The 27899-nt window shown below is 43.3% G+C and overlaps 3 protein-coding genes across 5 annotated transcripts in view; 1 reads left to right on the top strand and 2 right to left on the bottom strand.

The window, feature by feature from the left end:
* Nucleotides 1-16983, bottom strand: part of zzef1 (zinc finger, ZZ-type with EF hand domain 1) — a 27314-nt gene extending 10331 nt beyond the window's left edge. The window contains exons 1-37 of the mRNA XM_077591708.1: nt 16409-16983; nt 14687-14831; nt 14409-14603; nt 14069-14252; nt 13765-13964; nt 12862-13072; nt 12391-12507; nt 11342-11520; nt 11144-11242; nt 10978-11069; nt 10751-10896; nt 10398-10503; nt 10107-10325; nt 9064-9155; nt 8812-8993; nt 8607-8740; nt 8473-8543; nt 7786-7900; nt 7478-7646; nt 6890-7014; nt 6680-6802; nt 6409-6578; nt 5859-5940; nt 5573-5774; nt 5328-5455; nt 5023-5263; nt 4856-4935; nt 4689-4779; nt 4162-4612; nt 3788-3952; nt 2962-3081; nt 2708-2869; nt 2488-2623; nt 2263-2401; nt 938-1103; nt 603-865; nt 277-449 (exon numbers count right to left, since the gene is read on the bottom strand). Of these exons, the coding sequence (XP_077447834.1) occupies nt 277-449; nt 603-865; nt 938-1103; nt 2263-2401; nt 2488-2623; nt 2708-2869; nt 2962-3081; nt 3788-3952; nt 4162-4612; nt 4689-4779; nt 4856-4935; nt 5023-5263; nt 5328-5455; nt 5573-5774; nt 5859-5940; nt 6409-6578; nt 6680-6802; nt 6890-7014; nt 7478-7646; nt 7786-7900; nt 8473-8543; nt 8607-8740; nt 8812-8993; nt 9064-9155; nt 10107-10325; nt 10398-10503; nt 10751-10896; nt 10978-11069; nt 11144-11242; nt 11342-11520; nt 12391-12507; nt 12862-13072; nt 13765-13964; nt 14069-14252; nt 14409-14603; nt 14687-14831; nt 16409-16810 (6075 nt within the window). The 5' untranslated portion in view covers nt 16811-16983. The remainder of the gene's footprint in view (nt 1-276; nt 450-602; nt 866-937; nt 1104-2262; nt 2402-2487; nt 2624-2707; nt 2870-2961; nt 3082-3787; nt 3953-4161; nt 4613-4688; nt 4780-4855; nt 4936-5022; nt 5264-5327; nt 5456-5572; nt 5775-5858; nt 5941-6408; nt 6579-6679; nt 6803-6889; nt 7015-7477; nt 7647-7785; nt 7901-8472; nt 8544-8606; nt 8741-8811; nt 8994-9063; nt 9156-10106; nt 10326-10397; nt 10504-10750; nt 10897-10977; nt 11070-11143; nt 11243-11341; nt 11521-12390; nt 12508-12861; nt 13073-13764; nt 13965-14068; nt 14253-14408; nt 14604-14686; nt 14832-16408) is intronic.
* Nucleotides 16554-19181, top strand: cyb5d2 (cytochrome b5 domain containing 2). 3 transcript variants are annotated; one of them, XM_077591706.1, is made up of 4 exons: nt 16554-17243; nt 17731-17871; nt 17980-18166; nt 18230-19181. In XM_077591706.1, exons 1-4 carry the CDS (start codon nt 17078-17080, stop codon nt 18399-18401), a joined length of 666 nt encoding a protein of 221 aa, XP_077447832.1. In that variant the 5' UTR covers nt 16554-17077; the 3' UTR covers nt 18402-19181. The 3 variants fall into 3 exon arrangements, with proteins under 3 accessions (XP_077447832.1, XP_077447833.1, XP_077447831.1); XM_077591707.1 differs by having other exon boundaries at nt 16555-17333; nt 17980-18162; XM_077591705.1 differs by having other exon boundaries at nt 16559-17333.
* ankfy1 (ankyrin repeat and FYVE domain containing 1) lies at nt 18494-27756 on the bottom strand. Its single transcript, XM_077591704.1, has 25 exons — nt 27646-27756; nt 26278-26485; nt 26071-26189; nt 25764-25899; nt 25390-25513; nt 25081-25230; nt 24806-24971; nt 24530-24734; nt 24368-24436; nt 24090-24292; nt 23910-24007; nt 23449-23650; nt 23258-23356; nt 22983-23136; nt 22299-22467; nt 22105-22223; nt 21751-21907; nt 21481-21681; nt 21235-21411; nt 20825-20972; nt 20547-20637; nt 20343-20467; nt 20116-20262; nt 19894-19984; nt 18494-19814 (listed from the first exon to the last, which is right to left on the bottom strand). Exons 1-25 carry the CDS (start codon nt 27653-27655, stop codon nt 19682-19684), a joined length of 3501 nt encoding a protein of 1166 aa, XP_077447830.1. The 5' UTR covers nt 27656-27756; the 3' UTR covers nt 18494-19681.
* Between the last annotated feature and the right edge of the window lie 143 nt (nt 27757-27899).

Genomic DNA, 27899 nt, shown 5'->3' with positions numbered 1-27899 from the left:
TAAGTATGACTAAATAATAATTCGCAGTTTGTATTTAGGGAATTTGAGCAACGATTTAAATGGTAATTATCAATAACCTTCCGGGCGACCAAAAGACCGGCGACCAAACAACCGAGTACCTCGCAAGCTTATAAACTAGGAATGCCTCCGGTCACAAATTGGGTCGGAATCTGTTAGAAATCAGGTGAAAAAAAATTCTGTTCGGGACCTCCCTATTCAAAACCGAATGGAACATTTGATGACTCTCAAAAATGGACATGTGCAATACTTGCTCACCTTGTCTTTGGGTGGTGGAGGAGAACACACGGCCGCAGTACTGGCAGGGAGGGATGAGGTGTCCGTAGCAGTACTAACTTCCCGAGAGGACTCCGGGGAGACCAGGCAGGGCTCGCTGTCGGAGGCCGAGTCACTTGACAACAGCAGATTGAGCAAAGCCGAAGAGCGTTGACCTATCAAAAGGCAGCGTACATTTGAAGAAATGCTAGATCCAAACTACTGTCTGCAAATGCGCTATTACGGACGCACTCGTTCATTAAAGCTCGGGCCACACTTGGATGGTGAGGGGAAAAATAAATAAAGAAATAAAGCAATGTGTCGGATACCTTTGCTGCCCTGGCCCTTGAGCAAGCAATCGGTGATGAGCTTGGAGCAGCACGCATGCAAAGCCGCGGCTTGACACAGAATGGCGTCGTCCAAAGATTCCCCTTCTATCTGCTTTTCGCTCATTATTTCCGAAGCGTAGAGTGCCAAAGCGGCAAACAGAAGCCAGGAGTAGTTGTGGACGTACGGTTGAATCAGTCGATGGTGGTCGCTTATTCGAGTCGTCACCATGGGGTAAACCGTGATCCGATGCGTGGGCAGGTGGCTAAAAAGGGAGATAGTGCGCTGAGTTTCAAAGAAGAAAAAAAAAAGTGTTTGCTCAACTCGAATCGGTCACCTGTCGGGATATTTCTTGCCGTTGTAACATCCGAAGCACAAGTCAAAGTCTTCGCACACGTTACAGTTGATCCTGCTGCCCACAATGAGTCCCTGGCAGTGGTCGCAGACGTACTCCATGTTGACCATCTCGTGGTCATCTCCGTGGCCTTCGGGCTTCGCGCCGCCTATTTCAACAAACATTTCTAGTCGGTTTGGAGATTTGGAAATGGAAACAAAAAAGCTTTGTAAGAAAGCAAAATCTTCTAAGTGCAGTGGAGGTTATTTAAAAATAATAAATAAGATACTACTTGTAAAATCATAATAGAAAAATACATCCAATTCTGTCACTAATTAGCAACAACAGGCAGTTTATGATTGACCCAAATAATATACACAGCAGTGGTATGCCGTCAGGGCCTTCAAGGCCTTCTCTGCTGACCTAAGAAATATCTGAATCGCAGACTGATGTTAATTATATTTTGTCCATGAATACTTATTAAATAATTCCAAATTGCCCCCCTGGTTGCACTGCTTCCAGGTGTGTGTTTTCATATTGAAGCATTTAACCAATCACATTTCAGCTATTATTTGTTGCCAGGGTCAGAAATCTGCCTCAAGGCCTTCACAATCAGTTCTGCAGGCTCTGCTGCATTAAACAAGCGTCGATAAGACTGTTGCTTTAACCAATCAGAATTTGATTTGGTGACACCTAGGCATACGTCGTTGCCTTCTCGCAGGCGTAGGGATACGTCATCGCTTTCACCAACTATGATTGGCTAGTGATAGAGTGGACTAGCCAGAGCTACCAAACTGTATCTGGAGCGAGCTTTACAAGCAAATATATTGTTGTGTTGATTTAATAGCGGTTTTGTCAAGCCGCAATGGCTGAAGGAGGAGAAGAAATGGATTTCTTTGCAGATTTACTGTTAAAGCCATTTTTTATAGCCATAAAATAGTTTTTGAGGGTTGGATTAATTCCGTCAGTGATAGAAAAGAAGAAGGAAAGAAAGGAGGATGGATATTGTGTACAGGTAAAAAAGATTTTTGGTGCGTAAACTATGGCTAAATTCCTAAATAATATTTCAATTGTATGAGGTTATTATTGATGATTTTTTTTCGTGTCACAGCTGTAGCTGCAGTAGAGGTTTTATAGCCGGGAAATAGTTTTTGAGGGTGGGATTGATTCCGTCAGCTGAAGGCGTCGCTAGGAAATTCACGGACCGCCACTGATACACAGACATGAAATGTTTTCCAAAGCAAAAGTAACTTCATTTCTCAATTTTGGTAGCTTTTAGGCAAGCTAATGTGTCCATCAGAGTAATTTGAGATATTTTAAGAGCTTACTGAGGAAGCAAGTCTTGCAGAGGTCCATATCCATACACTGCAGACATCTATAACGGTGCCAAGGTCCCATCCTTTCACAGCCGTCGCACGAAATCACAATATTAAGCAGGTCGCAATAGCGTGCGACGAACATGTGCATCTGCCAACAGAACACCGTCTCTCATCCCACGACTCGCTAAAATAGCCACAACGTGAATCATTCTGCTTTTGGACTTTTGGTTTTACCTTTCGCCTGTCCTCCGTGGAGTTCTCTTCCTCTAATAATTTATCATACCACTTTTCAAACATTCCATCCATGCACTCGTCCATCCACTCCTGGTTCTTCTTATAGTCTGCAATTTCATCCTCCTCTGTCCATTGACTAAAAAAATAATAATAATAACAACTTGGCATTCACATAAAAGTTTTTTGGCTAGGCAGCCATTCATTTTTCTCTCTCCTGTACCTGATAGCAATGTCATGAACACTAATGTTCTCCTGGGACATGCTGAGCAATAGTTCAGGAAGCTTGATGCTCAGGAAGAGGGAAATATCGTCCACATCCCAGTTTATGTCTAGAAGGTGCAGCAAGCAGGTTTGCACACAAGACAGGGCTGGTAGAAGAGCTCTGGGGAGGAGAGACCAAGGGAAAGTTACACTGCTCTTCACGCGAGTCCAAATGTTGCCACAGAGGAAAAGGGAGAAAAAAAATAGGCTTACTTCTCATTGAGAGAACTGAATCCTTGCACAGCCTCCACCAAAAGGAGCACCAACTGATGGTAGGAATGTCGCACTTGCTTTCCGAGCTCTTGCCCGCTGTTTGATAACTGTGAGAAGTAACTGAAAAAACAAGATTCCCGCCACGTGACCAACAGACAGAAAAATAATTCAAAATTAAAATTTTCAAACAAAAATACTGAAAAATATTTTCAGGGGAAAATCTAAAAATAAATAAAGGATGATTTAAAAAAAAAAGATTATCAAAGTATATTGTTGGGGTTATTCTGGGATATTATTATATGTGTGCGCATTAATCATTATATGTATGTGTGGAATATTAATCATTATATGTATGTGTGGAATATTAATCATTATATGTATATGAGAAACATTAATCGCTCAGTATAACGTTACCAAGGACACTTCCCCCTGCAGCTGGCCCCGAGTACATTTAATTGTTTGAGGACTATTGACCTGACAGATCACACAGTCCCGGGCCGAGGACTGTTGATCTGAGTTCGCAATAAAGATCTGTGAAGGACTCTTAAATTGCTTTGACTTGGATTCCGGCAGATGGCGATAATCGAATCAACTTCCGAAAATACTCGCATATTTGAACAGAATTCATACTTTTTAGGTATACTTGTTTAGTACTCCAATGCTCTACGTACATTTGTTAAATGTCTATAAATTCACACATGAAGGGGTTTTAGTTAAACATGGCTTGATAATATTTTCCAAAATAACTGGCTTTTTTTCTGCTAAATTACCCATACATTCGCCAAAGAGATGTATACTGTTAGTGCAATTTTCTTGAAATACGTACCCGGTGAAGTCTTGCTGACATGTCAAGAGTTCTTGTAGGAAGAGAATGCAAGGAGCTTGAAAGAGGTGAGGCTTTCCCAGGGAATGCAAACACTCTTGAACGATTTTCAGAACTTTGCAGACACTGAGCGCCTGAGCTTTGTTCAGCGACAATGTCTGTACAATACTGTCAGAGAGAAAAAAAACAGCCTGATGAATATCAAATCAAATGACTGTTTACCCCATAACAATCAACGTGCCGTGACCTGGATGTGCGCAAAAACAGAATAAAGAACCGAGTGCCGCTACTTTTGCAATCAAATATCCAATTCCGTATGGCCACTTTGATAGCCTCCATCAAAAATCCGACTCGGCGATAGACTGACTCGTACGCACTTTGCTGTTGTGAGGGCGTTGTCCTTCATGAAGTTGAGTATGTGCTTGAGAAGCGGGTAGCGATCCTTGATAGACGGGGTGCCGCGGGGTTCTTCCATGGAGCGGCACGACAAGAGCCGGAGCCGTGCCCGAGCGAACGGCGCTTTATGGGTCAAAGCGGAGGGGGAGAGGGAGGACAGGCTTTCGGTAGAGCCTCTGCTGTTGTTCTCCGACTTGCAGGGCGTGCACGAGGGGTTGAGGACATTAGAGCAATGGCTCTGGACCGGCTTGGTCTCCTCCGCGGATGCCGGAGTTGGCGGAGGAAGGCCCGAGCTGGCCTGGAAATCGTCTTCGGAGACTAAACCTGAAGCGCCGCTGCCCTCCGCGGCTTTTGAGAAAGGACCATCGGAGCAGGGGGTGCCGGAGGGAGAAAATCTGAAGAGCAGGAGGCACTTTTCGATGCACATCTCAGCTGAGGGGAAAGAAAGGGTCTCACGTGACGACCAGAGAGAAGAAAAAAATACATAAAATAAGGCAGGAACCCTCACCTAGTATCTCTATTGTCACCTCATCAGCACTTCCTTCTTTCTCGTTAGCGACGTTCATTTTGCTGACGATGTATCTCTGCTTCATCTCCAACTAATAGAAAACACAAATCCAAATATCACATCTATACGTTCCAAATTCAATGGTTTGTGGACCTGGCCATGCTCACCATCCATGTTCTGATGCTGTCTGCCAGTACATACACCTGCACAAAGTCCTCATTCAAACGCGACTTGCACTCTTGATTGACTAAACGCAAAACAATAACAAGTTCTATGTGGATGACATCATACTGGACGGAAAAAAAGAAGGAATAAAAGGTCATGTAAGCAATACCATAGGTCTTAAGGGCATTGATTAGGGCTGGCGTGTGGTAGATCATGACGGCCCAAATGGCATTGACGGCATGGTCCGCCGTTGAGCCCGTGGCTATTTCGTTCCTGGATGCCTGTTTTTTGCAGGACTGCACTAGATTTCTCATCAGCTCCATTCTGCTGTCGGCGGGTTCCTGGGAAGGGTTCCACCGTGCAAAGTCCTCAAGGAGCCTCATGACATCGTCGAGATTATGCCTGGCGATCTGAACATGCCAAAGAAGAAAGAAGTGTGTGATCTTGGACTGGATTCAGAATAATTGAGTATACCTGAACTGCTATTGCCTGATCCGTGTCCCTTGTCTCGCACAACCCATGACGGAGAATTGGTTTCCATAAAGGTGAAGACTGAACATGGGACACTTTCCAAGGGGGAAGCTCTTTCACAGAGCGTATTTCTGAAAAAAAAAAAAAGGAGTCATCATGAGAACAAGCATCATAATAGCAATGTTAGTTTTCCACAAAATAAATTACACACACACACACACACTTATATAGATGTGGGTAAGTCTCACCGTGAGGCGATTTGAGAGCCAAGGTTCTGCAGGCAAGACGTCCAATTAGACGAGCCACCAGCAGCTGCAGGTCGGAGGTCCATAAAATGACAATGTCTGGCAGACCCATCGCCGTTACGCTGAACTTGTAACCCCACTCGTTATTGCTGCTATCGGAGTGGAAGAGGAACTGAAGTTGAGGGCCTGCATCAAATGTTACCTTCTAGAGACACAAAAATGCGAGATGGTAAAAGACATTGACTGGAATATGAGAGCCCCCGTGTGGCAAAATGAGCCCAATTCCTACCTTGGGCCACTTCTCACTTCCAACCTTCATGTCATAACGAACCTTTCCACCTCTGGAGTCTGTAAATTCCAGGTAATCATACCTATGCAAATCAAATCAAAGCACCTATTTTCATTTCAAACGAGAAACAAACTCTTTGAATCATAATATACAGTAATCCCTCAAATATCGCGATTAATGTAGACCGGACATGGCCGCGATAAACGAAAAACCGCAAAGTAGGATCACCCCCATTATATCTACCACAATAATGTTTTAAACAGAGTACAATACCACAATACCTGTTTTTGCGCCTATACACAAGTACAATGATCAAAAAAGTGTCTATTTATTAAATAATACAGCTATAAGCATGTCAAAAGACTGTAATGTATTAATATATAATGTTTAAAAACAACACCACAAACAAGCTCGAAAAAGTAATATTTTTTTCTAATTCCTCCGCAATAGAAAAATGAAACTTCTTTATAAGATTGATTTATGGAGCCAGCCTATCACAGCACGAGTGGGGAAAAGAAAAGGGGGGAAAAAAAGAGCATTCCTTTCTGACCTCTTTTCCGTCTCGCAGCGTTCATCAAACTCGACTTCAAACGTCGTCGCACCGGGGCAGGCAAAGATGTTGGTCTCGTGACGACTATCTTCGTAGTTATGAGAGGATTCCATCATCCAAGTCCTCAGCACCACCGGCTTCTGGGGTTGGTGCCAGCTCTCATGATCTGCCTAGCAACGGAAGTGACTCAATAGCTTTTCATGTTTTTTTTTTTTAAACTCCAACAATACACATTAGTTCTGAAATACGGCGATATAATGGTGATACTAACCTGCGAAAAAACATCATCCGTGCCACCGGACAGAATTTGCAGCGGCACAATAAGCGACGAGAAGCTCTTGAGCAGCGGACAGTGTGGAATGTCCAAAGGGCAAAGTTCCAGGAGGAAAATAAGCTGCCAGAGCAATAATTGTATTCAATTCAGCACTGTCATCTCAAATGAAACAATCCCAGTGGGAGTTATGAGCAAACGAGGCATTACCAGTTGTCTGAAGACTGTGGCAATGATGGATTTGCCCAGTTTGTTTGTAATCTCGACACCCGTGTATTTATCCAGCAGAGAACCGAGCAGGACATTTTGGATACTAGTCAAGAACTGATCCACATCTGCTCAGAAAGAAGACATCAATATTAGAAATTAGAGCTGAGCGATACTGAAATACAATCCCCTGGTTTTCTCATCTAAAACTTGGGAAACTCACTTCCTTTGTTGACAAAAATTGGACAAAAAAAGCCTGACAAATCAGTCAAAATGCTTTGGACTGTCAATGGCACCAAAAAATGAGCATTCACAAGCACACCTCCCATTTTAAATGAATTGGATGTTAAAAACTGAACAAAAGTAATGTATAAAGCCTCCCTTATTAGTGCTATCAACAAAGTAACAATACTACAATACATCTGCCTTGGAATAGATCTATTGAAGAATTGATTTCCTTTTTGGGGGAAAAAACAGCATTGCTTAATGCCATTTGAATCATTATTGCTTTTAATCATCCTCAATAAAACCACCTCAGCCGTGAGAATAGAATGCTAAAAGTGGAGTTGTTTAGTTGGGATGAGATCTTACATTTTAATAGGATGACTCTGGCCAGCTCCATGGAAACAGCAGTGGAAGTGCTGCCTTTGAGTTGAAGATAGCACCAAGAGAGAAGACTACCTTGCAGAGCCCAGAATAAGGACAGCAACACGGACTGTCGGCTCAATTCGCCACCGCCCTCTGCCATCAAAACTTCACACTAGAGAATATTCAAACAACAGCGATTATTGGTTGACCGCTTGCGACAAGCGTCAAAGGCGAGAGGACTGTTGCCAATTGTCCCGTCTCCAACTGGCAATCCAATTTTTCACCATTAAAATGTTGTCCGGTGATCTCACCTCTTGTGTAGCCATGAGGAGAAGTGTCTGGGTCACCTCTAAAATTGGGCTGATGTCAAAGTCGGGGGAAGCTCCTTTAGGAGGGAGCAGGAGAAGGCCTCGCGGATCCCGATCGCTGCATTTGAGGACAAGTTAGGTAACGAGCCTATTTTGACCGTACTGTATTTTCTCGCTGTATTTGTCGACCCCAAAAAAAGATGACTGAATTGAGGGGACGGCTTATTTGCGCACAAATTAGACTTGAAATGCACGAAACTGCCAGGTGACCGAGACGAAACGCCATAACACAAGACAATACGGCCGATACAGTTATCTATTTTCAAGATAAACAGATAAAACGCTAAAGAAAATGTACGGTATCTTGCATAAAATGTGAAAAAACTCACTTGTGCCTGCCACTTTCTTTTTGAATTTGTCTACGTGCACCCTATCGGAATGTGCAATCCAGCAGACGATCCTTTCGAGTCTTACAGTATCTCAAAAATACCATGATTTTTCTTAAGATTTTCCCTTCAAAGCAACATATTTGTCCTCCCTATTAAAACCACGAATATGGAGGTGAAAATTGTGAACCAGGGGGCGTCTTATACGAGAGAAATTGTAAAATTCAACCATTTTAAGGCCATTTCAAGGGTGCGGCTTATATGCGAGAAACTACGGTAATTCCCTAATGATTCAACAACCTACCTGAAGTAATTGCATAGGGATTCAAAGGTCATTTTGACGGACGGCAGCTGATCCTCTTCGGCGATGTTTTTCTGGAAAAACAGACCAGGGATGTTCCAAAAAATACAGTTGAATGAAGCGTTGTGTATACACACCATCATGTGGAAGAGTTTGTTTCTGCGGATGTCTTTATCGGGGAAGAAAATGGCTGCTCCGTTAAGGATGGCCTTCTCCGCCTCCTTGCGCAAGGCTTTTTCCACCAAGGTTACGCCTTCGGGTTGGTTAACGACTAAAATAAAAGGAGGATAATGTTACTCGGAAGTTGTCGGTGTTGGTGGATGGTGAGCGTGAACTTCATACTCTGGCAAAGGTGAGAATAAAGCTCCTCGACAGCCCTGACAGAGTCAGGTTCTGCCGTTGTGGACGTGGACGGGCCATCTTTGTCGTGGTCTTCGGAGGGCGTCGGGTTGGGCAGCACGGAGAAACAGTTCTGCAGCAACTGAAGGAGATGAATTCTGCTCTTCAACACCTCATCGCCCTCACTGAGAAGATCCAGAAAGCCAGTTAGGAATCCCATTTGCGACTGCGCGATGGTGGTCACGCCATACTCACATCACCCTTAATTTAGTGTAGAAACTCCAGAAGAGGTTTATGTTAAGGTCAGCCAAGTCCAGGAGATACTTGAGCTTCATTTGAGAGAAATCCTGCAGGAACAGAGAAAGAATTCATTCAAGATGGCGCCGTTCACGCGGGAGCCGGTGGCAGTAGCTCTGTACACTCTTATGTTTTTCGTGTTTTACAGCCCTTCCATCTTTTTTTTAATTACATTTTAATATTTCTTAATACATTCCTTTTTACTTTACTTTGTACTTTATAATTTTTACTTTAATGTTTTTACAAATTTCCTTGTTCTGTTAGCCTGGCTTCTTTCGGCTACTTTTTTTTTTAACCATTCCGCCATGCCTACGCTGTCACACACATGGGACTAGCTGTTACAATACGCAGCAAAAGGAGCAACACCATGGTGCCACCGTAGATTCGGAGCTGGACAAAAGTGCCGGGAGAAGAGGCAACGCTTCTGACCAACCATTCCATCGTGGGATAAGATGGAAGAGCTGTCGGCGCTTACCAGCAACGGAGTCGAGGGGATCTACTCTGCTACTGTTGTCTTCAGCTCCAGACTACTGAGGAACTGTGCGGATAAGCTTGGAAGAGTGACTCTGCATATTCTCTACCTCGGTCACAGTCTGTAGAAGTTCCCCATTTTGTGGAAGACTTTCTGTGTGTGGTTCCAGTTTTTGTCTAACTTCACGTCTTTTGAGTCTGTATCCGTTTTTGCTACCGCAACCAAAATGGCGCCGTTCAAGTAGCAGCCGGTGGCGGTAGCTCCGTCCACTCTTGCTCGTTTTGTGTTTTTGCTGCTTTTCCGTCTTAATGATTTGATTTGGTGATTGATTCTTAATGATCCCATTTACTTTGATTTGCTTTGTACTTTGTGCTTTGCTTTGTTGTGCTGTCTAACTTATAACTATGCCTTTTCTTGCTACTGCCACAATGAAATTTCCCGAATACGGGATGAATAAAGTTATCCAATCCAAACCATCTTGATTGAGTTGATAAGAGCCACGTGACTGCACGTCCAAAGATAGAATTACCATATTTTGTGTGAGCTGTTGAATGAAGAACAAAGTCTTGTTCAGAAGATGAAGACCGCTGACGGCATGGTTTTTGCTGCGCTCGCCCGTCGAGCTGAGGTCGTCCAGATCTTCCAGCTTCTCGGTTCCGGCGCACAAGTACCCGCTGAAGCCGAGGGACTGCACCCCGAGTCTCTCGGCAGTGTCCTGCCTGGCGCACAGGAACTTGACCATCAGAAACTGGGAAGACAAGAGTGAACGATGGCTGAAAGCAATGAAGCTCATTTCATCTGGAGAAGGGTTTTTTTTTACCTTGGCGACACGACACTGCTGCAGCTTGATCTCCACGTCATTCCAGTCGTCCTCCACTTCAAACCAGCCCACGGGCTCGTCCTCAGACAGCCCTGCGATCCTCGCGCTGCAGGTCACATGACATCATTTAGAGATTAACTCAATAATATAAGCATTTTTATTTGACATAAAAAAATGACAAACAGGTCAAGTTTTGGTCATTTTCTGCTTACACAAGTGTAAATAATCCTTTTTTTGCATGGTTTTTAACTCTTTGGCTGCCATTGTTCATTTGATTGCTCCCAGTGGAAAGGAATGGGACGTCTAAACTATGATGCATTTTAGCGTGCATGAAAAAGAAGTGCTTCTCATACTTGTCTTGTACAAACTCCTTGTAGTCTTTGTAGTCCCACGTGTCGTATTTTCGGAACCTCTTGAAATGTTTTGCGGCGTCAAACACTTCTTCGTCCTTGTAGGCAAACACCAGGCCACATTTGGCCCCGATGGCCCCTTTTCGAACCTTTACGCACGAAAACAGAGATGAAGTGTTTTTTTCCCCCCTATTATAGGACAGAAGACCCGTCTTAGTAAGGTCACTCACATTGATCTTGATCTGCGTGACCTGAAAGTTGCTCTGGTCTTCGGTTGACAGGATAACGCTGGCTTTTTTCTTGCCACTTTCTGTCAGAAAACCTTGAGGGCAACAATAGTTGGTGATTTTGGGATCATCTCTAGACGAGATCAATGTCCCCTTGTTAAATTCTTACCATCTCCAGTGGAGGATTCTGTGAGCATGTTCTCTGGTCCTGATTTCTCCTCTTTACTTTTTGCATCACACGCCTGTAGGTGAAGCTGGAGGGGTTTTCCTGCGATGTCACACACGACCATAACGGACATTTAGCATCCTCGACGCTAATCGAATCAGAATGATCTCATTACGGGATGCAAAAATAATCAAAAGTTACCATTTCGATAGAGTAGTTGTAGCCGAACGGCAGCCATTGATGCGATGAGCGAGGAAGCCTGGTATTGTGTCTCCAAGTGGTCACTGATGCAGGCTAGGGCTTTCAGCACTTTTGCCACACTGCCTCTGGCCAGAGCAAAGGCCAGCAGGGTCAGCTCGGCGTCAGGACTCACGCAGCAACTTCTCAGGTACAAAACAACAAAGACATTGCATGACATTAGCGTACCGAGGAACAATATGGACCAAGGGTGTCAGACTCGGGTTGGTTCGCAGGCCGCTTTAACGTCAACTTGATTTCACGTGGGCCGGATCATTTTATATATAATATTTAGATTTTTTTTTTTTATAAATGGATTAAAAGAACTGGATTAAAATCCCTGAATATTCAGTTTTTTTATAGATCTAAAACAATGTTTATTTTAGCTGTTTTTATATATTTTTAGATTTTACAAAATGTTTTTTGAACTAAAAACACATAAAAAATGGATTAAAAAATTACAATTATTGATTTAAAAGGGGGAAAAAATCTGGAAATTTAATATACACCTATACTCTTCAACGTCAACTTGATTTCACGTGGGCCGGACCATTTTAGATATAATATTTAGATTTTTTTTTATTTTTATAAATGGATTAAAAGAACTGGATTAAAAGCCCTGAATATTCAATTTTTAAAGATATAAAACAATGTTTATTTTAGCTTTTTTAAATATATTTTTAGATTTTACAAAATGATTTTTGAACTAAAAACAGAAAAAAATGATTAAAAAATGACAATGATTGATTTAAAAGGGGGAAAATCAGGAAATTTAATATACACCTATACTCTTCATTTTAATTTGATCCTAAAACAGAAAGTCGGCACTCATGATTTACTTTCCCGGGCCACACAAAATGATGCGGCGGGCCCAGATTTGCCCCCCGGGCCGCCACTTTGACACATGTGATATGGACTTTAGCATGTCTCCCATGTGATGCAGTTAGCGACATCAACACCACACGGGCGATGTCGTGTGAGTGTGGCGATGGAAATTGTAGCTTGGGTCTCACTCTGCTATCCTGAGAAGAAATGCGTCCACTTCCTCTAAGATTTTCGAAGAGAAGAACTTGGGGAACTTGGTGGATGATGGTGTAAGAGACAACGGTGGCATATGTTGCAATGCTTTTCTGAGAAAGACAACGAAAATACACAACTGCATTAGAGTGATACCTCACCACTTTGCGGATGGAAAGTTTATCGCGTAGGAACAATAATAAAAACATGAAATGGGTGGGGAAGAAAGGAGCGGTAGTGTCTACCTTCAGGAATTAAATGATAGTAACAGAGGGTTTGAAAAGTGCAAATAATATTCAATAGACACCATAAAAACTTAATCGTGGTTGTTCACCTAATGTGGCAGGCCTTGGAACTTATTAACTATGATAAACGAGGGATTACTGTAGAATCCATCAAATGGCTGAAAATAGGATTGTCCTTTTTTCTCAGAGTCAAATCCATAGAAAAGGAGAAACTAGTCTTACTGAGTGTTCTGGAGTACAGTTTGAGCCAGTGCTGGATTGGTCTCCATTGAGGCGGTGACCAAGGAGGTGAGGAGCGACAGGTACCAGATGGCCGAAGCATCGGAGACGGACACTTCTTTATTCTTCATGATCTGATAGCCTAGTGTCTTCAAGCCGTGAATCCGCGTGTCGCAGCCATCGCTCAGGCACCGCTTGATGTTAATTTGAACGTCTGGATTTTGAAGGAAGACACAAAGTTGTTAACATATTGAGGCTGGTGATTGATGAATTTCTTTAAAAAACAAAACAAAACTAAGCTTTACGGTACTCGGTCGTTTGGTCGCCCGGAAGGTTATTGATAATTACTATTTAAATCGTTGCTCAAATTCCCTAAATACAAACTGCGAATTATTATTTAGTCATACTTAATGCCCTAGTAATTATTAGGCTAAAGAAAAGCTCCAAATTTACTGGACTTTTATTGTTTTTTGTTGGAGAACGTTGTTTGGGTCCGGGCGACCAAAAGACCGCGACCAAAAGTCCGGCGACCAAAAGACTGGCGACCAAACGACCGCACACGAAGCTTTACAATTCAAACAACCTGTTTCAACAAGAATAGACAGAGAATTATATTCGCCGACAACAGATATCAGGGTTGTAAATGCAATGTTGGGACACAGATTTTTTTTAGTAAAGCCTATTCATTTTTCAGCCTTTGTAACCATACGATTGTTCTGGCTGCAAACCATCTCGTTTCCATTCTGTCTTTATCCAGCTTTCAATTCCCTTTTTCTTACTCCACACATGATTGGCACAAAGCCTAGCCTTTGAACAGAGGTTTTATTCACAGTCTAGCCGTTCACGCTCGAATGAAAGGGCAACAAATGATGAGGAAATAAGAGCAAACTACATGATGTGACTCACAAGGATGTGTGATGTTGGCATTCTCCAAAAGTGCAACGTAGCCCATCGCGTTGCTGGGGATGCGGACGTCTCTGATCTTGTCCAGGGAATGCAGATTTTTGCCCACCATGACGGAGACCAACTGAGGCATGTAACTGTGATCGTTGGCGGCCACGCCAATGGCCAGATGCCTCAAAACCACGTCGGGTTTCAGTTTCAATCTGAGAAAACCGGAAGGCAAAAATCAACGTCTACTCCAGCCCTGATAAAATCACGAGAACGCTCTCGAGTCATCCCATATTTCTTCATTCCCATAATTCCTTGCCTTATCCAGTGTGAGCGGGCGCTGCCGTCCGATTGCCAGAACGAGGACGTTTCCCCATTGGTCATCTTGTAAACATCGGCCACGTTGGATGACGCTTCTATCGTGCCGTAACACTGCGTGACCACCTTCACCTTGTCTACATCTGGGTCACGGTCCAGTTCTGCTTTGTACTGTATATCTAGATCTAAATAGGAATATCAATAGTAAGTGCAGCAATTTGGGGTATGAAATCTCTAAGGTGGATATTTTTTGGGTCATTTCCATTGTTAAAAACAGTTGGACCTAGACTTTAAAAAAATGAGTTCTATCTCTACGACATTAGACTGCTGTTCACCTTTACCTTTTTCCTTTTGCAAGAGGAACTCCAGAAAGTCCTGGAACACGCTTGACCTCATAGTGCAGATACTGTTGTAGCCGTCTAAAATAGGGGAAGGGATAGCACTGCTGGGAATATGATTCCGATGCATAAATTTCAGGATCTTAAAGGCGTGTGCTCCTAACCGGTCTTTGCTCTTGGAAAATATGTCAACAAAACCTGTAGAGCAGCACAGGTGCATCATCTGGCATATGTGTTGAGAACAAGGGATTGTGTTGATTAGAGTAAAACACCTCACATACCTGGGGTTAAGGAGCACGCCTGTAGCTGCCTTATCACATGACTCAGCTCTCCCCGTAGATTCGCTCCATTGGAATTCCGAAGAGCAACCAGCATGCTCTCCACATCCACCACCCCATCCCCCTCAGCATCAAACTGTCCGAAGGCCTAAATACACAAAAATGCACCTTTGTGAAAAATGATGTACAGTATAAAGCCATTCATTAAACTTAGCTTTCAAATATCATGACATTTGTGCTGAGAGATATGGAACAAAAATTATTCTATCAGTATGTGGGTCTTAATATAGATCTTCCATGAAATTCCAACATTTTTAGTTATTTGGTGAAAAATGATACAACAATTGGGGCCAATTTTCACCAATTTTCCTTTACAGTAAACTGACCTGCCACAAATGCTAAATTTAATCCTTGTAGTCAAACCGCAACCTAAAATTCTACAGTAAAGAGAGAGGCAGCATAGAAGTTTATTATTATTATTTTTTTAAAGATATCTACTCATACTTGCAACTAGTGGTTTATATTTTTAGGACAGCTGTATATTGTCAGCATAATAAATTCATTATAAATGAATTAATATTATTATAGGACAGATTTTTTGTTATCTGTGTTGCTATTTTCAATTGTTTTACATAGATTACTCATGTACAGTTGGCAGGAAGAACCAATTTGGTCACGATTAAATGGAAATAGGTGGTACTACCATGGAATATGAAATTCCAAAATGTAGGAAGTCAGCACAAATTGGGCGCCATCTACGGCCAAAATGTGCATTGCAGCCACAAGTATATTTACGGTGATTATGATGATAGACGTAAACTATCGAGAGAAAATTCTTATATCGTTTTGACGATAAATTGCGTCATATCGTACAGCACTGGGATAGGAATTTGCATTCATCTTGATTTAACAAGTGACAATCAGGAAGGAGTTAAAAAGTAGTTTGACCTAACAGCCGGCTTAACAGCTACACAACAACATTCCTCTACAGTAGAAGCAAACAAAGGTACAATTAGATCAAACAATGCATTCACCGGTAGAACCATTGACTCGCGTCCTCTGGCTGAACAAAAGCGCTCAAAGTCCAGAAAGCACTAACAAAAAATATGATTAGTAAAGGTGACAATGGCGGCTCATCGGCCAATGCATTCCATCCATTCCATCCCTAGAATGTTAAGGTAGCTTGCAGAGCTGAAAATCGGAAACACTTGAAATGATTTTGTGGCTTGTAGACGTAAAATCCATTTGAACTGGACGTCTACCGCCGTCAATGGCAGCCAATGCATGAATGATAACAATACAGAGAAATTGTTGATTTTCTGCAGTACTTTACAGCATGAAAATGAAATAAAACAAACTCAGTGTCATGGATTGTCACTGCTCACAACTGCAAGCTGTTGTTCAACCCAATGGCTGCCATTGACGGCATTAGATGTCCAATCCATTTTGAATGGGAGGGATCTACTCCCAGTCTAAATGGATTGGACGTCTTGTGCCGTCAATGGATGTTTTTAATAGAGGTGTAGTAATTCCTCTTTAACTAACTATCAAAACACATAGTGAAAGAGCTTGCTCTTTGACAGTGTCCATCATCTTATAAATACAATATATGTAGTATCCTGTTTTGATATTGATCGTAATGCACGGTGTTTAGGAAAATGTAATAAGCAAGCGCCGGTCGGCTTTTGCGTGGATGTGTGGGTGATGGAGCTCCTACGGTCCTACCTCTTCACATTCATCTCTGGGGGCATCTCTAAGTTCCAACAGCTCACAAAACTGTTCAACATTGACGGACTCTTCTCCACGGTTTAACCGCTCCTCCAGCCAGCGGACCAGGACGACCTCGTTCCCGGCCAGGACGGACTCCCGGATGACGACTCCCGAGTCCCCAATACGAGCCGCCGCTTCTCTCAGTTTCACTTGTTCGAAGAAGACAGCGGGGATCGGCGGGCCGCCGGGGGCCACGGAAGCATTCCTCGGGGCTCGCCTTCCGCCTCTCCCGGGAGCCGATCCTCCGACGCCAGTGGCCGCAGAGGCCGGGCTGTCTTCCGCCAAGCCGGGGCTATCGGTTCCCATGTCTTCGTCGTCGCAGCTGCCTCCCCCGCCGCCGCTCTCCGCGTTGCCCATGCCTCTTTTGGGTCCGATTCCGCGAATAATACTGTACAGCCAGCACCGGGGCACCTCTCGATCGCTTTTACAGCGCTGTACACAAATCTTTCTACTAACCTACACTACTACCGCATTGACGTACAGTACGTCGAAGACCTGCTGAAACGTCGGTTACGTTCGTTGTTTGCGCATGCGCGGCTTCTTCTTCTTCGATCACGGAAGTACCTGCGAGGGCGCTGATGTTTCATCGAAAATGTCGGAAATGACAGCATCCACACCAACACAATGCTCTGCTATGCAATAGTGGCTATCTTTTCGGCGTGCTTGGTGGTCCTATTCTTTCCTGGCCGGTGGCAGCCGAATTCGGCCACTAAATCCGCACAAGGGTTACCGATCCGGGTCTTAAATAGCCACGAGTTGTCGCTGTACGACGGCAACGAAGGCAGCAAGGGTATTTACCTGGCCATACTCGGCCAGGTGTTTGACGTGCATGAGGGTCGCAAGCATTATGAGCCAGGTGGTGCATATCACTTTTTGACAGGTGATTCCGATTTTCCTTGTTGGCATTTCACAACTTGCATGTGCCATCACTGCATGTTTCTCATCTCATTCCATCTCATTTTCTGAATCCTCATTAGGGTCCCAGGGGGTGCTGGAGCCGATCCCAGCTGTTTTTGCATGTGGGAGGAAACTGGAGTATCCGGACAAAACCCACGCAGGCCCGGGGAGAACATGCAAACTCCACACACACAGGTGGACCGACCTGGACTTGAACCCAGGACCCCAGAGCTGTGAGGCCAATGCACTAACCACTCACTCCACCAGGCCGCATTGCATATTTCTACCTAATGTATCAACCAGTTGCTTGATTCACTTTCCTTAAACTTAAAACAAATATATGGCTTGGATTATAAAGTACCGTGCTGGTTTTCCTCTAGGAAAAGATGCATCCCTGGCCTTCGTCACTGGAGATTTCACAGAAAGTGGCTTGACGGATGATGTGTCCGGTTTGAATCCATCACAGGTGGTAACTCTGTTTGACTGGCTGCTTTTTTACAAGAGGACATACCAAAGTGTAGGTGAGTCGTGTTTTGGCTATCAATAACAAATTTGTCATCAACGAACGGAATGTCTACAGTAGGGTTTTGTATTCCCATGAAACCCATTGAATTCCCATTTCTCCTCAGGTTTGGTTGCAGGACGGTTCTATTCCAAAAGTGGAAAGCCCACAGCGTTTCTATTGCATGTTGAATCATTGCTTGCTCAGGGACAACAACTCAAAGCCGAGACAGAAGCAGAGAAGCTTCACTTCCCTTCCTGTAACTCCCAGTGGAGTACTACAAGAGGGGGCATGGTCTGGTGCTCTACCAGTAGGTAAATAAACATTGGAAGGATGTACAAATACCACAGGTGTAATTTTGGAATGGTCTTTTTTAGTGGTGGAATTGAAAGAAGCTGGACTGGCGTCCCCCGAAAATTATTCTCTGTGGGCTCTAGCGGGTCCCGTTGCGTCTGCGTAGAAGATCCATTGGCAGCCAATAAGGACCCCAACCTGCAGGAATATGACGGCTGCCCAACATATGCCATTTCTTGTTCTTTAGTAGCATAATTTCATTTTTTTTAATGGACAGCTATAAGAAAAATCGGCATGTCCTGCCAGTGGCTTTACAATGAATAAAGACACTCTGTAGAGGCAGGGGACATGGTTTTAAATGACCTTTATGTAAAGTTGTTCTCCCTTTTTCTAAAACGATACACTCGGAAGAAAAAGGCTAGATATCTGAGCATACAGATACGATACAATGTGCATAAAAGATTTTACAATGTGCCTAAAAGATTAACAGAGGCGAGATTTAAGTCTGTCACAATGACAATCACAAACTGCATTAAGTACAAAAATGGTAGCAGTGGTCAAAAAATATCACACATTTATCTGTACAATTAAACAATAGTTTGAGGCCTCACTAATCTGCCGTCCCCTCAAGCATGTCACGTGATCTTTATAAAGTGCACCTTTTTAGGCTTAGAAAATCAAAATGGCGGTTATGTGTCAGTTCAAGACAACTTGACTCGAGGCATCATTTTGGTGACAATGCCAAAACTGGAATGTACTCTTAAACTGACTGATTTCAAAGAAAGGATGTTGTTCTGATATGCTACAAAATATAGTACATGCAATGGCATACAAAATTGCTTCCTGGTGTTTACACACACCAAAAGTTATCAATGGGCCAAGCAATTTTTTAAATTATTCCTATTTTTAGCCATTTTTTGCATTACACAAGTGAAACTGAAATGTCAATGTTATGCTTCAGAGTCTGAAAAAAATGTCTTTCATGATGTATTTGGGGACAAAAATATAAAGTCACAAAAGAAAGAGTCCTACTGACCTTGTGGTTCTAGTTTTTGTTTTTATACACTGCATTTTGACAGCTGGATGGTACAAATCATGTGACTGCAGTTAGTGAAATAATTAACCAGTTAAACCTCCCTCTAACACTGTTTAAATAGTGTTCATTGAATTGAGACGACCTTTTATGCCGTTAAGAAATTACCATTATTGCAGTTAAATGACCACAGCCTTACTGCTATCTAGTAACTCATTGGCTGCTTTGACGGTACTAGACGGCCGATCCATTTGAAGTGGGAGAGTGGCAGCGCTCTGCCACTTTAAATGCATCTACTAGTGATAAACACATTGAAATTCACAGCAAAAAAAAAAAATGAAAACGAGCCATCTATCAAATCGAAAGCCACTGATCCAGAATTGCCTGAAATACACATCAGTATATCCTGTTACCGATGCCTCTTACGACGAACCGGATAACCGCAAAGCTGGGCCCCCGACCCGGCCGACATTAGTAGCTGGGGAACATCGGCGCGACGGCGTTATGACACTCCACCAAGAGTTAGTACATCAAAGCAGATATCGCACACCCTCACTGGCTTGCTTAAGTCAAACTTGATGATGGGGATTTCCTTTATAGAGCACTTGTGGCACAAAAGGCGCCCACAATGACGGCTGAAAAGAAAGAACACATTTGATAATGAGTGACAAAACAATGACTCTAAAAATACTGTGAAAAAGCCATGCTACTAACCAGTGATGTTTCCTAGTTGTGACTCCAAACTTGGCGATGCACTCGTAGCAATTGGACCCATCACACCAAGGGGGCTCTTTGGACAGCATATCTATGAAGTGCAAAATTTTCATACAAATATATAAGTAGTGCTGCAACCTAAAACTACCCAGCGTAAACCGAAGCGATATCGTACAGCACTGACAAGATCTATGAGTCAACTCTGTTCAAAGTCATGCTTACCGAGAAGGCGAAAAAGCAACTGTTTCGTTGCTACTTGGTAGTTAAAAATGTTAATGCCCTGATTGTTAGTGATCCCCAGGCGAGCACCAGCCCTCACAATGGCACGACACAGGTTCGAATTTCCTTTCATATAGGCCAGGAGCAAGACTGCAAATAAAAAAGTATGACTGTCATTCTTTTCACAAATGAATCATTAACTTCCAATGCACAACCAATTAACTTTTTACCTGCATTCCCCTCATTATCTGGCTTGTCCAAAGGGTATTCAGGCATACACTCCAGGAACAACTCAAAAATAGCAGCAGCATTTTCTTTCCCATAGTGGCCTAAAATGTGCATTGGCGACTGACCCCTGAATTTGTTGGGGATTATAAAACAAGGCTGTAGACATTTTATTATATATATTTTTTTTAAATCACTTGTGTTTGTACCTGAGATTAAATGCCTCAGCATCGATGTTTGACTCTGTGAGGAGGGATCTTATATTGTTGAGCCGGCCATGCATCACCGCTAGATGAAGCGCTGCAAAAGCCACAGGAACACAAAGTATTACCATCTTTAAGAGTCAAATTAAACTCCGCATAGCAGGCATTTAACGCATTTGGTTGCCTTCGACACCTCAAAATGATAAAAAAATCAACCAAGTGAAATGAACACGTTTTCCATTGGATTTTTTGAAATGGAATTGAAGCATATCTATTGGGCGTACCATTATTGCCATTCTCATCCTCGGCAGCAAAGTCAATGCCATTCTCCAAGAGCACAGAGCAAATGGTGGCCAAGTCCTGCTGAGCAGCCAAATGCAGGGCGGTCTGCCGGTGTTTGGTCAGCTCGTTTACTTTGGCTCCGGCAAGCAGCTGGAGAGCCACAAGGGGGAAAATGCCTCCTTAAAAATCAGGGTTGAAGTTCATGATCTCCAAAATATCACCTCAATGACGGCAATAGACGTCCAATCCGTTGGGCCTGGGAGATCTGACAAACTGTCTGCCCTACTGGTTCCAACGGAATGGACGTCTACTAGTATTGAACTCATTCATTGAGTTTTAATTGCATTTTTGAAAGTCTGATGATTGGTCTCCTAAAATTTTAAGGAGGACAAAAGAATGAATGTGGGTATACCAGGTTTCGGACAATGATCTCAGATCCAGCTTGCACGGCCAAGTGGAGCGGGGTTAGCTTAGCGGCGTCCTGAACCCTGGAGTTGACGTGCGCTTTCACGCTGATGAGAAACAGGACACTTTCGATATCGGAATTTTGCACAGCCACGTGGAGGAAATTACGCCCTTTGTTGTCAACCTGTACGGAGGCAAAAGTGGAGAACGTTGAGATGCCTTCCGCTGCGAGCACCTTCCTTTGCATTCCTACCTGCTCAGCGGCGCCGGGTTCCCTTTTGAGGATTGCTTCTGCTGCCTTGTTGTTCTTGTGCGTCATGGCACAGGCAAAGGGCGTCATTCCTTGTCGGTCCCGGATGTTGAGACGGATGTCCGGATGGGAAATCAGGAGCTGTATGATAATGTTGTGCTGGTTGCTAATAGCAGCGTGGATTGGAGTTCTACCTTCTGCATCCTATTAAAAAAATAAAAATGGCCATGAATGCCTTACGTTGTGGTAAAGACACCAAGGCACGAGACTGACCTGCGTATTAACGTTAGCTCCAAACTCTAGAAGGCACTGCACGACCTCCTCCAGGCCCCAGCTGCTTGCAAGGTGGAGAGGCATTTGTCCATCTCTGGCTTCTTCTTCTCCTTCTCCATTTGGGCCCGGCCGCCTTGGGCTGTTCACATCGCATCCACTGCGCATACATAAAAATACAAAAAAGATTTAAAAAAAACTCCCCCTTGAGATCCAAAAACCTTCCAGTAAATTATATATTTGTAGACCTGTTGTCCACATAGATCAGATTTTGGGTCACAGAGGTAATACCCAATGCCAAAGGTTTATATTGATGGCATGAAAATGTATGTTTTGGGAAATAATGTCTTTGGAGACCTGCGGATGAGAAAGCAAGCCGAGATCTCGTTGTTCTCGTCGACGGCTCGATGCAGCAGGGTCTGTTGGCAGCCAGAGGGGCCTCTGCCCCAGCTCGTGGCATCGCAGCCGTGGCGAACCTTGGCGGTTGAGAAAAGTGAGAATCGATTGCATGTTACAGTACTTTATTGCGGTTATTTTATCTTTCATCTTACCAGGGTGGATGCGATATCCTCCAGGCCATTCTGCAGAGCCAGCCACAATGGAGGGTCCCCTTTGTCGTCCACCACAGACATGTCGGCTCCTCTTGTGCAAATGGCATCTACCACTAAGGGCAGCTGGTTACTGATGGCCAACTGAAGTGCCGTTTGTCCCTCCAGAGTCCTAACAAAACATTAGACATTTTTTCATTTTTTAGAAATAAAATCTGCCAGTGGATGTCTATCTACCAAAATTAAAAAAAAGGATGAGGAACTGAGGACACAGGCAAAACCAATTATTAATCAAAATATTGCTCTCAATATGGGTAAATAATTTTTACGATTATAGTATATGAATGAAATACAATTAAACCAAGTACCCCATTGATTTTATTCAATGAATTCTTAGTATTTAGAATAATGAAAATCCTTTAAAGGCAAAATAAGATTAAAACACAAAAATTCAATGAATTCAATTCAACTTGACCCACTTGGAGTAAAAAACATTTTCTTAATTGCTAATAAGGATCTTGTATTGGTTCACAGAGACTCCATTTGTAACTATTTTGGTGTTCCATCTCTTTCATGTGTGTTTCCGAATGGATCATTTCCATTCTATTTTTAGTCATCTAATAAAAATCTAAACTCTCCGAAAGTAGAATGACAACAAGCGCAAGGGTTGTTGGATGATGCAGTTACCTCACATTGATGTCTGCCTGGTGCTCAAGAAGGAAAAGAGCACTTTTGCTGTCTTGTCTCTGGATAGCCATGTGAAGTAGGGTTTGTCCATTGGACATGGCATCATTGATCGAAGCTCCTGAGCCCAGTAGCTGAGCTGCTATGGTGTGCATTCCTAACACGAGTAGATTGGTCATTTTAGAACGAGCAGTCGATGCGTTGATTAACCGAGAAAGCCGTGTGTCAAAAATAAATAAATAAATAAGAAAATGCGCCATAGCATATTTGCCATTTACCTGTCCACAGGGCCAAGCCCAATACTGTCTGGTCTAAAGAGTCTTTGAGACTGAAGTCTGGAATGATCTGGAAATTATTGGAGGCATGAAGTGTATTTGCTGCAACATAATTGAAAAAAAAGAGAAGTGAATTGGTAGGAGGGAAAAAAAATCTAGCTGAAAAGGATATTGAAAAATCCCAAATTGCTGACCTTTTTGCTCAAGGATGACAGAGACCACATCGGAGTGGTTGTTAGCAATGGCCATATGGAGGGGGGTCTGCGAAGCCACACCAAGTGCATCATCAGGCAGAGTCTTGATGGTCTGCAGGTTGGGGTTGGCCCCTTGCTGGAGGAGCTCTGCCGTCAGACTTGCCAGGCCGAAGCGACAAGCTGTATGAAGAGGACTTTCCCCCTGAAGTTGGACGCAAACCGTTAACATTCAAAATGACCACTCACATAGATAAGTGAATATTGGGCGTGTTGTAATCCATGATCATTTCAGGGCCTTTTAGACACTTGGGAAGCAGTTCAAATCATGAAAACAAACAGATCAGAAGCCACTCTTAAAACTTTAATCAGATTTGCTTAGGTTCTTTGTGATATATCTTGCCTAAAATAAAACTAATATGAATGAATGAAACATAGAACCTGCCAAGCGGCGTCATACGCACCCATTTATTAATATGGTTGACCTTTGCCCCGTGAGCGGCTAGGAAAAGAGCGGCCGCCTCGTTGGCTGCGCGAGCGGCTCTTTGGATGAGGCAGTTTCCTGTCCGAGAGAAAACACAGTCCAAACAGAGCCTCTATTTTTGGTCAAACTACCAACAAAGCCCAAAAACAGAATCCCGAACCCGTCGATGAGTCAGGCGCGTCGGTATTGCTCCCTCTTTGGATTAATTGCGCCGCAAAGCTGTTTTCATCAAACGAGGTGCCATTGACCACGGGAGCTTCGTCTTCGAATGGATTTACGGAGTTGTCCGAAGAAACAGTGATGTACTGCAGCGCTAACCACAGAGCCGCACTGCCCTCGTGGTCTTTAAGTTCCAGGTCCAGCCTAGCAGGGTTGGAACAAGTTCAGCTTTGGTAGTAAGAAGAAGACAATATTAAGAGCTTGCAGAAAGTAACTCACTGTCTGCACTGTAGTAGCTGGCTGAAAACAGGTTCATTTCCTGAAGCCACAGCTTCATGCAAGGGAGTTCTAACAAATAGTTGGACAAAGCAAAGGTGAATCCTGGTCAAAGTCACGCTTGATAAAAGCTTTTTTTGTAGGAAAATAAAGGTTGTGACAAACCTGCCCTTGCTGTTTTGCATGTTGGGATTGGCTCCGGCTTTGAGCAGCGCTTCGGCAATGCTGGCCATGCCGCTCATGACTTCTCCAGAGTGTTTCTTGGGGCTAAAAGAACAAACCAGGTGGAGAGGGGTCTCCACTGCTCCCACGGTGGCGGCGTTCACCTGAGCGGAGTGACGGATTAGGAAGACGGAGGCGAACTCGTCACCTGGAAGGCGGTAAAATAGACAGGCATGATTAAGCGTGAAGACGTATTGAAGCACGTGCTGAACTTCCCACCTCTTTGGATTGCCTTATGCAGAAGACTCCATCCGCTCGGATCCACCATGTCCACATCGGCCTTGTTGTTCACCAAAGTGGTGGCGATACTTTCCAGTTTTCGGGAAAGTGCCAAGTCCAGAGCCAGATCACCGTTGTTGTCAAGTTCGTTCAACTTGCGTGGCAACTAACAACAACAAAGGCAATATTGGGCTGAGTGACAAAGATGAAGCCCACCTGACTACTAGTGACTAACCCTTTAAATGAAGATCATGAAGTAGGAGATGGCAACAAACCTGTGAGTCCATCTCAATGAGATAAAGGAAAACCACATCTTCTCGCTCCACTTTAATAGCTTTATGGAGAGGATAATCCGTTTTGGATTTGATCATCTTGTACAAAAGTTGGGCGCTCATGGTGCTGAAATCATCTTTCCTAAGATCGTCCTACCAAAAGAGATTTGCAATTAACAGCCATGGACGGATTGGACTAATGTCCAATCCGTTTGTACGCTTTCCCAATTGCAAAAAGTTTGAATGTCTACGAGCGGCAGACTCATTTCAATTCGAAAAAGAACCAATTAGGACAATTGTGAGGGGACTCACCCAGTGACTGGCAATGATCTCTCCACAGTAATTCATCAGAGTGGTGGCATTTAGCTCCTCGGCTGTTTGGTAAAAGCGAATGCAGTTCCTGACATTCACCGAGGACATGACGCCTTTTTCACATCTGTCATCAACAAAGGATGGACACATCACGTCACGCTGTTTGCAAATAAAGTTGCGCTTGTTCGGTCATGTCCGCAAGCGCTAAAACCAGAGCTGCCTCAATTGCTTTAAAACAAGCTTTCCTGTTTTCTTTGCAAGTCCATGACAGTCAAAATTTTAAAAGGGCAACTAAACTTTGTTTATTTTTTTCAAATCATCTGCTTTATGTAACATCGTAAAGTGAGGACCCTCTGGAATTGTGACAGGCGGACCTTTCTCTCAGCAGCTGAAGCTGGAAGCGGTTGGCCAGCTTCATCAAGTCGATGAGAAATGCATCATCTTCACTAAGCTCCAGCTCGTCCGTGTAGGCCCAGCGCAACATCGCCGTGGCAACCTCGGCCTTGCAATCTGCAAAGAAATCCAGAGAGATACATTTAAATTCTTGAAACGGTATAGTAAAACTCCCCTGGACTCGACAAATGATGACAGCCTTCGTGGGAATATGCTTTCGAATATATGTTCGTCACCAACTCCTAATTCTTTGCTGCCATTTTCTGCCTCTCAACATCACCCACTCACCAGATAGGTCTAATTCAGAGGTGTTGGCCATATTGTTGAGACTCCAGACGTCACTGCGAGCAGCCAGTACAAATTTATGGCCGCTGATGTTATCCCCATCAATCTTCACTTTCAAATCACTGCAAGGAAATTTCACAAAAGTGAAGGGAAATATTTAAATGGCATTTTTTTTTAAAAAAATCTCGACAGCATATTTGAGATTCCAACCTGTATTGTTCTTGTCGATAAAGGTCTGACACGATTTCCAGAAGCCGGCTGATATAGGTATCGGTAGATGCTGGGTTGGTGGGGGACGGGCCAGACACCTGAGCAGCAAGGACAGCACAACGTCTCTCCGTGTCAGCCAGCTTCTGCTGCATCTTGACGTACTCTTGCCTCAGCAGGGCCAGATGCTTCTGCAGCTTGGCCACCTCCTCTGCAAACACAATGCCATCGATTTGTCCCGATCAAACATTTTTGCACCTCTGGGTCACTTAATTTTAGAGTACCGATCCCATTCATTTATTACAAACCATGCATTTCTTTTCTACCCATTTACGATCTTTGTAAAACTTATTTTGTTGCTTGTGGGTGGGCCTGATTTCTCAGTTTTAAAAAAATATCACAGAAGACTTAAGTGGCATCAACAATAGTGCTTCTTTTAAATTATTTCTCTATTGCTCTCCATGTTGAAACTTTCAAACATGAATCAGCCCCTCCACAAAGTTCCACTGTGGCCCATTTCCTTCCTTTAAAACAGCAAGTATTTAAAAAGAGGAAAAAGTGCTGAGATGGCTAGTTACTTTGTCCTGCATTGTAAAACGTTAGTGGCATTGCTACTGATCATGTGACAGCAAGACACCACATAAATCCTATCTCATAACTCCTGCAAAATAAGCATGACACTATAAACACAGCAATTTGGCATAAAGTTTAGTACAAAAGACGCCCGATTTGGGTTCAATTCATTAAAATAAAAGCAAAACTAAGTGAGAAGTGAGAAATATGCAGTTAAAATAAATGCCATCATAATTTTCTTGCTGGAAAACTTATTTTACTTCATCTAAAGTTGCAGGCATTGATTTTTCCCTGGTAATTTTGGAACCTAGTAAATGCAATATTCGGAAGAATTCAGTCCAGTATTTTTATTCCTTGGAAGGGGAACAGATACATATTTGTGCTCAGAAACGTCACTGCACTCAATTGGGCAACACCTCCGAGCATCTTAATAGTCTTTCATACGACCATTTCTAATGGTCATTGGACCGATCGCCACTTTTTAACTTCTAATACGATGTACGTGCACATGACATTTATTACTACACTGGTTGATTGTCAATCTTGGCTCATTTAATTAAATCGAAGGAGCGGAAAAGAAATTGCTAGCAATATCAACCAGAGCGCTACCGATAAGCGCTTGCTCATTTACAAGGCGAACATGACAATAACAAAGTCACGGCGCTCCCAAACGATGAATTAACTTAACTTGTAAACCAAAATCGCATTGCCAAGTTGGTAAAGCCGTGCTTGCAAAATCGTCTTACAAATAAAAAGGGAGTGGACAAGATAGATCCCCATAAAAATTCCATCTCATACCTTCCGCCATGATGCTCCGTGTTAGCTTCGTGAGCGTACGGCGTTCTCGCGATAAAAACAACAGGAAGCGAGGAGGCGGGCGCAACTGTTGCGTTCAAAGACATCACTCCCCGTTGGAAACCAGCAGTTGCGTTGTAAACCAGGGTGGAATGTCTGTCTAATAAACATTTTAATAAAAATTCTCGACCACCACGATGCTATTTATGCGGCCCATATTTTTTATGCATTGCTTTATTTAGTGCAATTAAATGTGT

This window comes from Stigmatopora argus, chromosome 22 (assembly GCF_051989625.1).
Source record: "Stigmatopora argus isolate UIUO_Sarg chromosome 22, RoL_Sarg_1.0, whole genome shotgun sequence".
Taxonomy (NCBI): Eukaryota; Metazoa; Chordata; class Actinopteri; order Syngnathiformes; family Syngnathidae; genus Stigmatopora; species Stigmatopora argus.
Note: the sequence above shows the minus strand (reverse complement) of the source record. Positions and strands in the feature narration are given on the sequence as shown.

What these genes read in the sequence shown, in the direction of transcription:
- ankfy1 (XM_077591704.1), bottom strand. An exon ending in CGCGCCTGACTCATCGACGG is followed by an intron (nt 24,008 to 24,089) that starts GTTCGGGATTCT and finishes TCTCTCGGACAG; the next exon opens with GAAACTGCCTCATCCAAAGA. An exon ending in GTTGCTTTTTCGCCTTCTCG is followed by an intron (nt 19,985 to 20,115) that starts GTAAGCATGACT and finishes TGCACTTCATAG; the next exon opens with ATATGCTGTCCAAAGAGCCC.
- cyb5d2 (XM_077591705.1), top strand. Translation starts at nt 17,078, where the DNA reads ATGCTCTGCTATGCAATAGTGGCTATCTTTTCGGCGTGCTTGGTGGTC. An exon ending in GAGGACATACCAAAGTGTAG is followed by an intron (nt 17,872 to 17,979) that starts GTGAGTCGTGTT and finishes ATTTCTCCTCAG; the next exon opens with GTTTGGTTGCAGGACGGTTC. An exon ending in GTCTGGTGCTCTACCAGTAG is followed by an intron (nt 18,167 to 18,229) that starts GTAAATAAACAT and finishes GGTCTTTTTTAG; the next exon opens with TGGTGGAATTGAAAGAAGCT.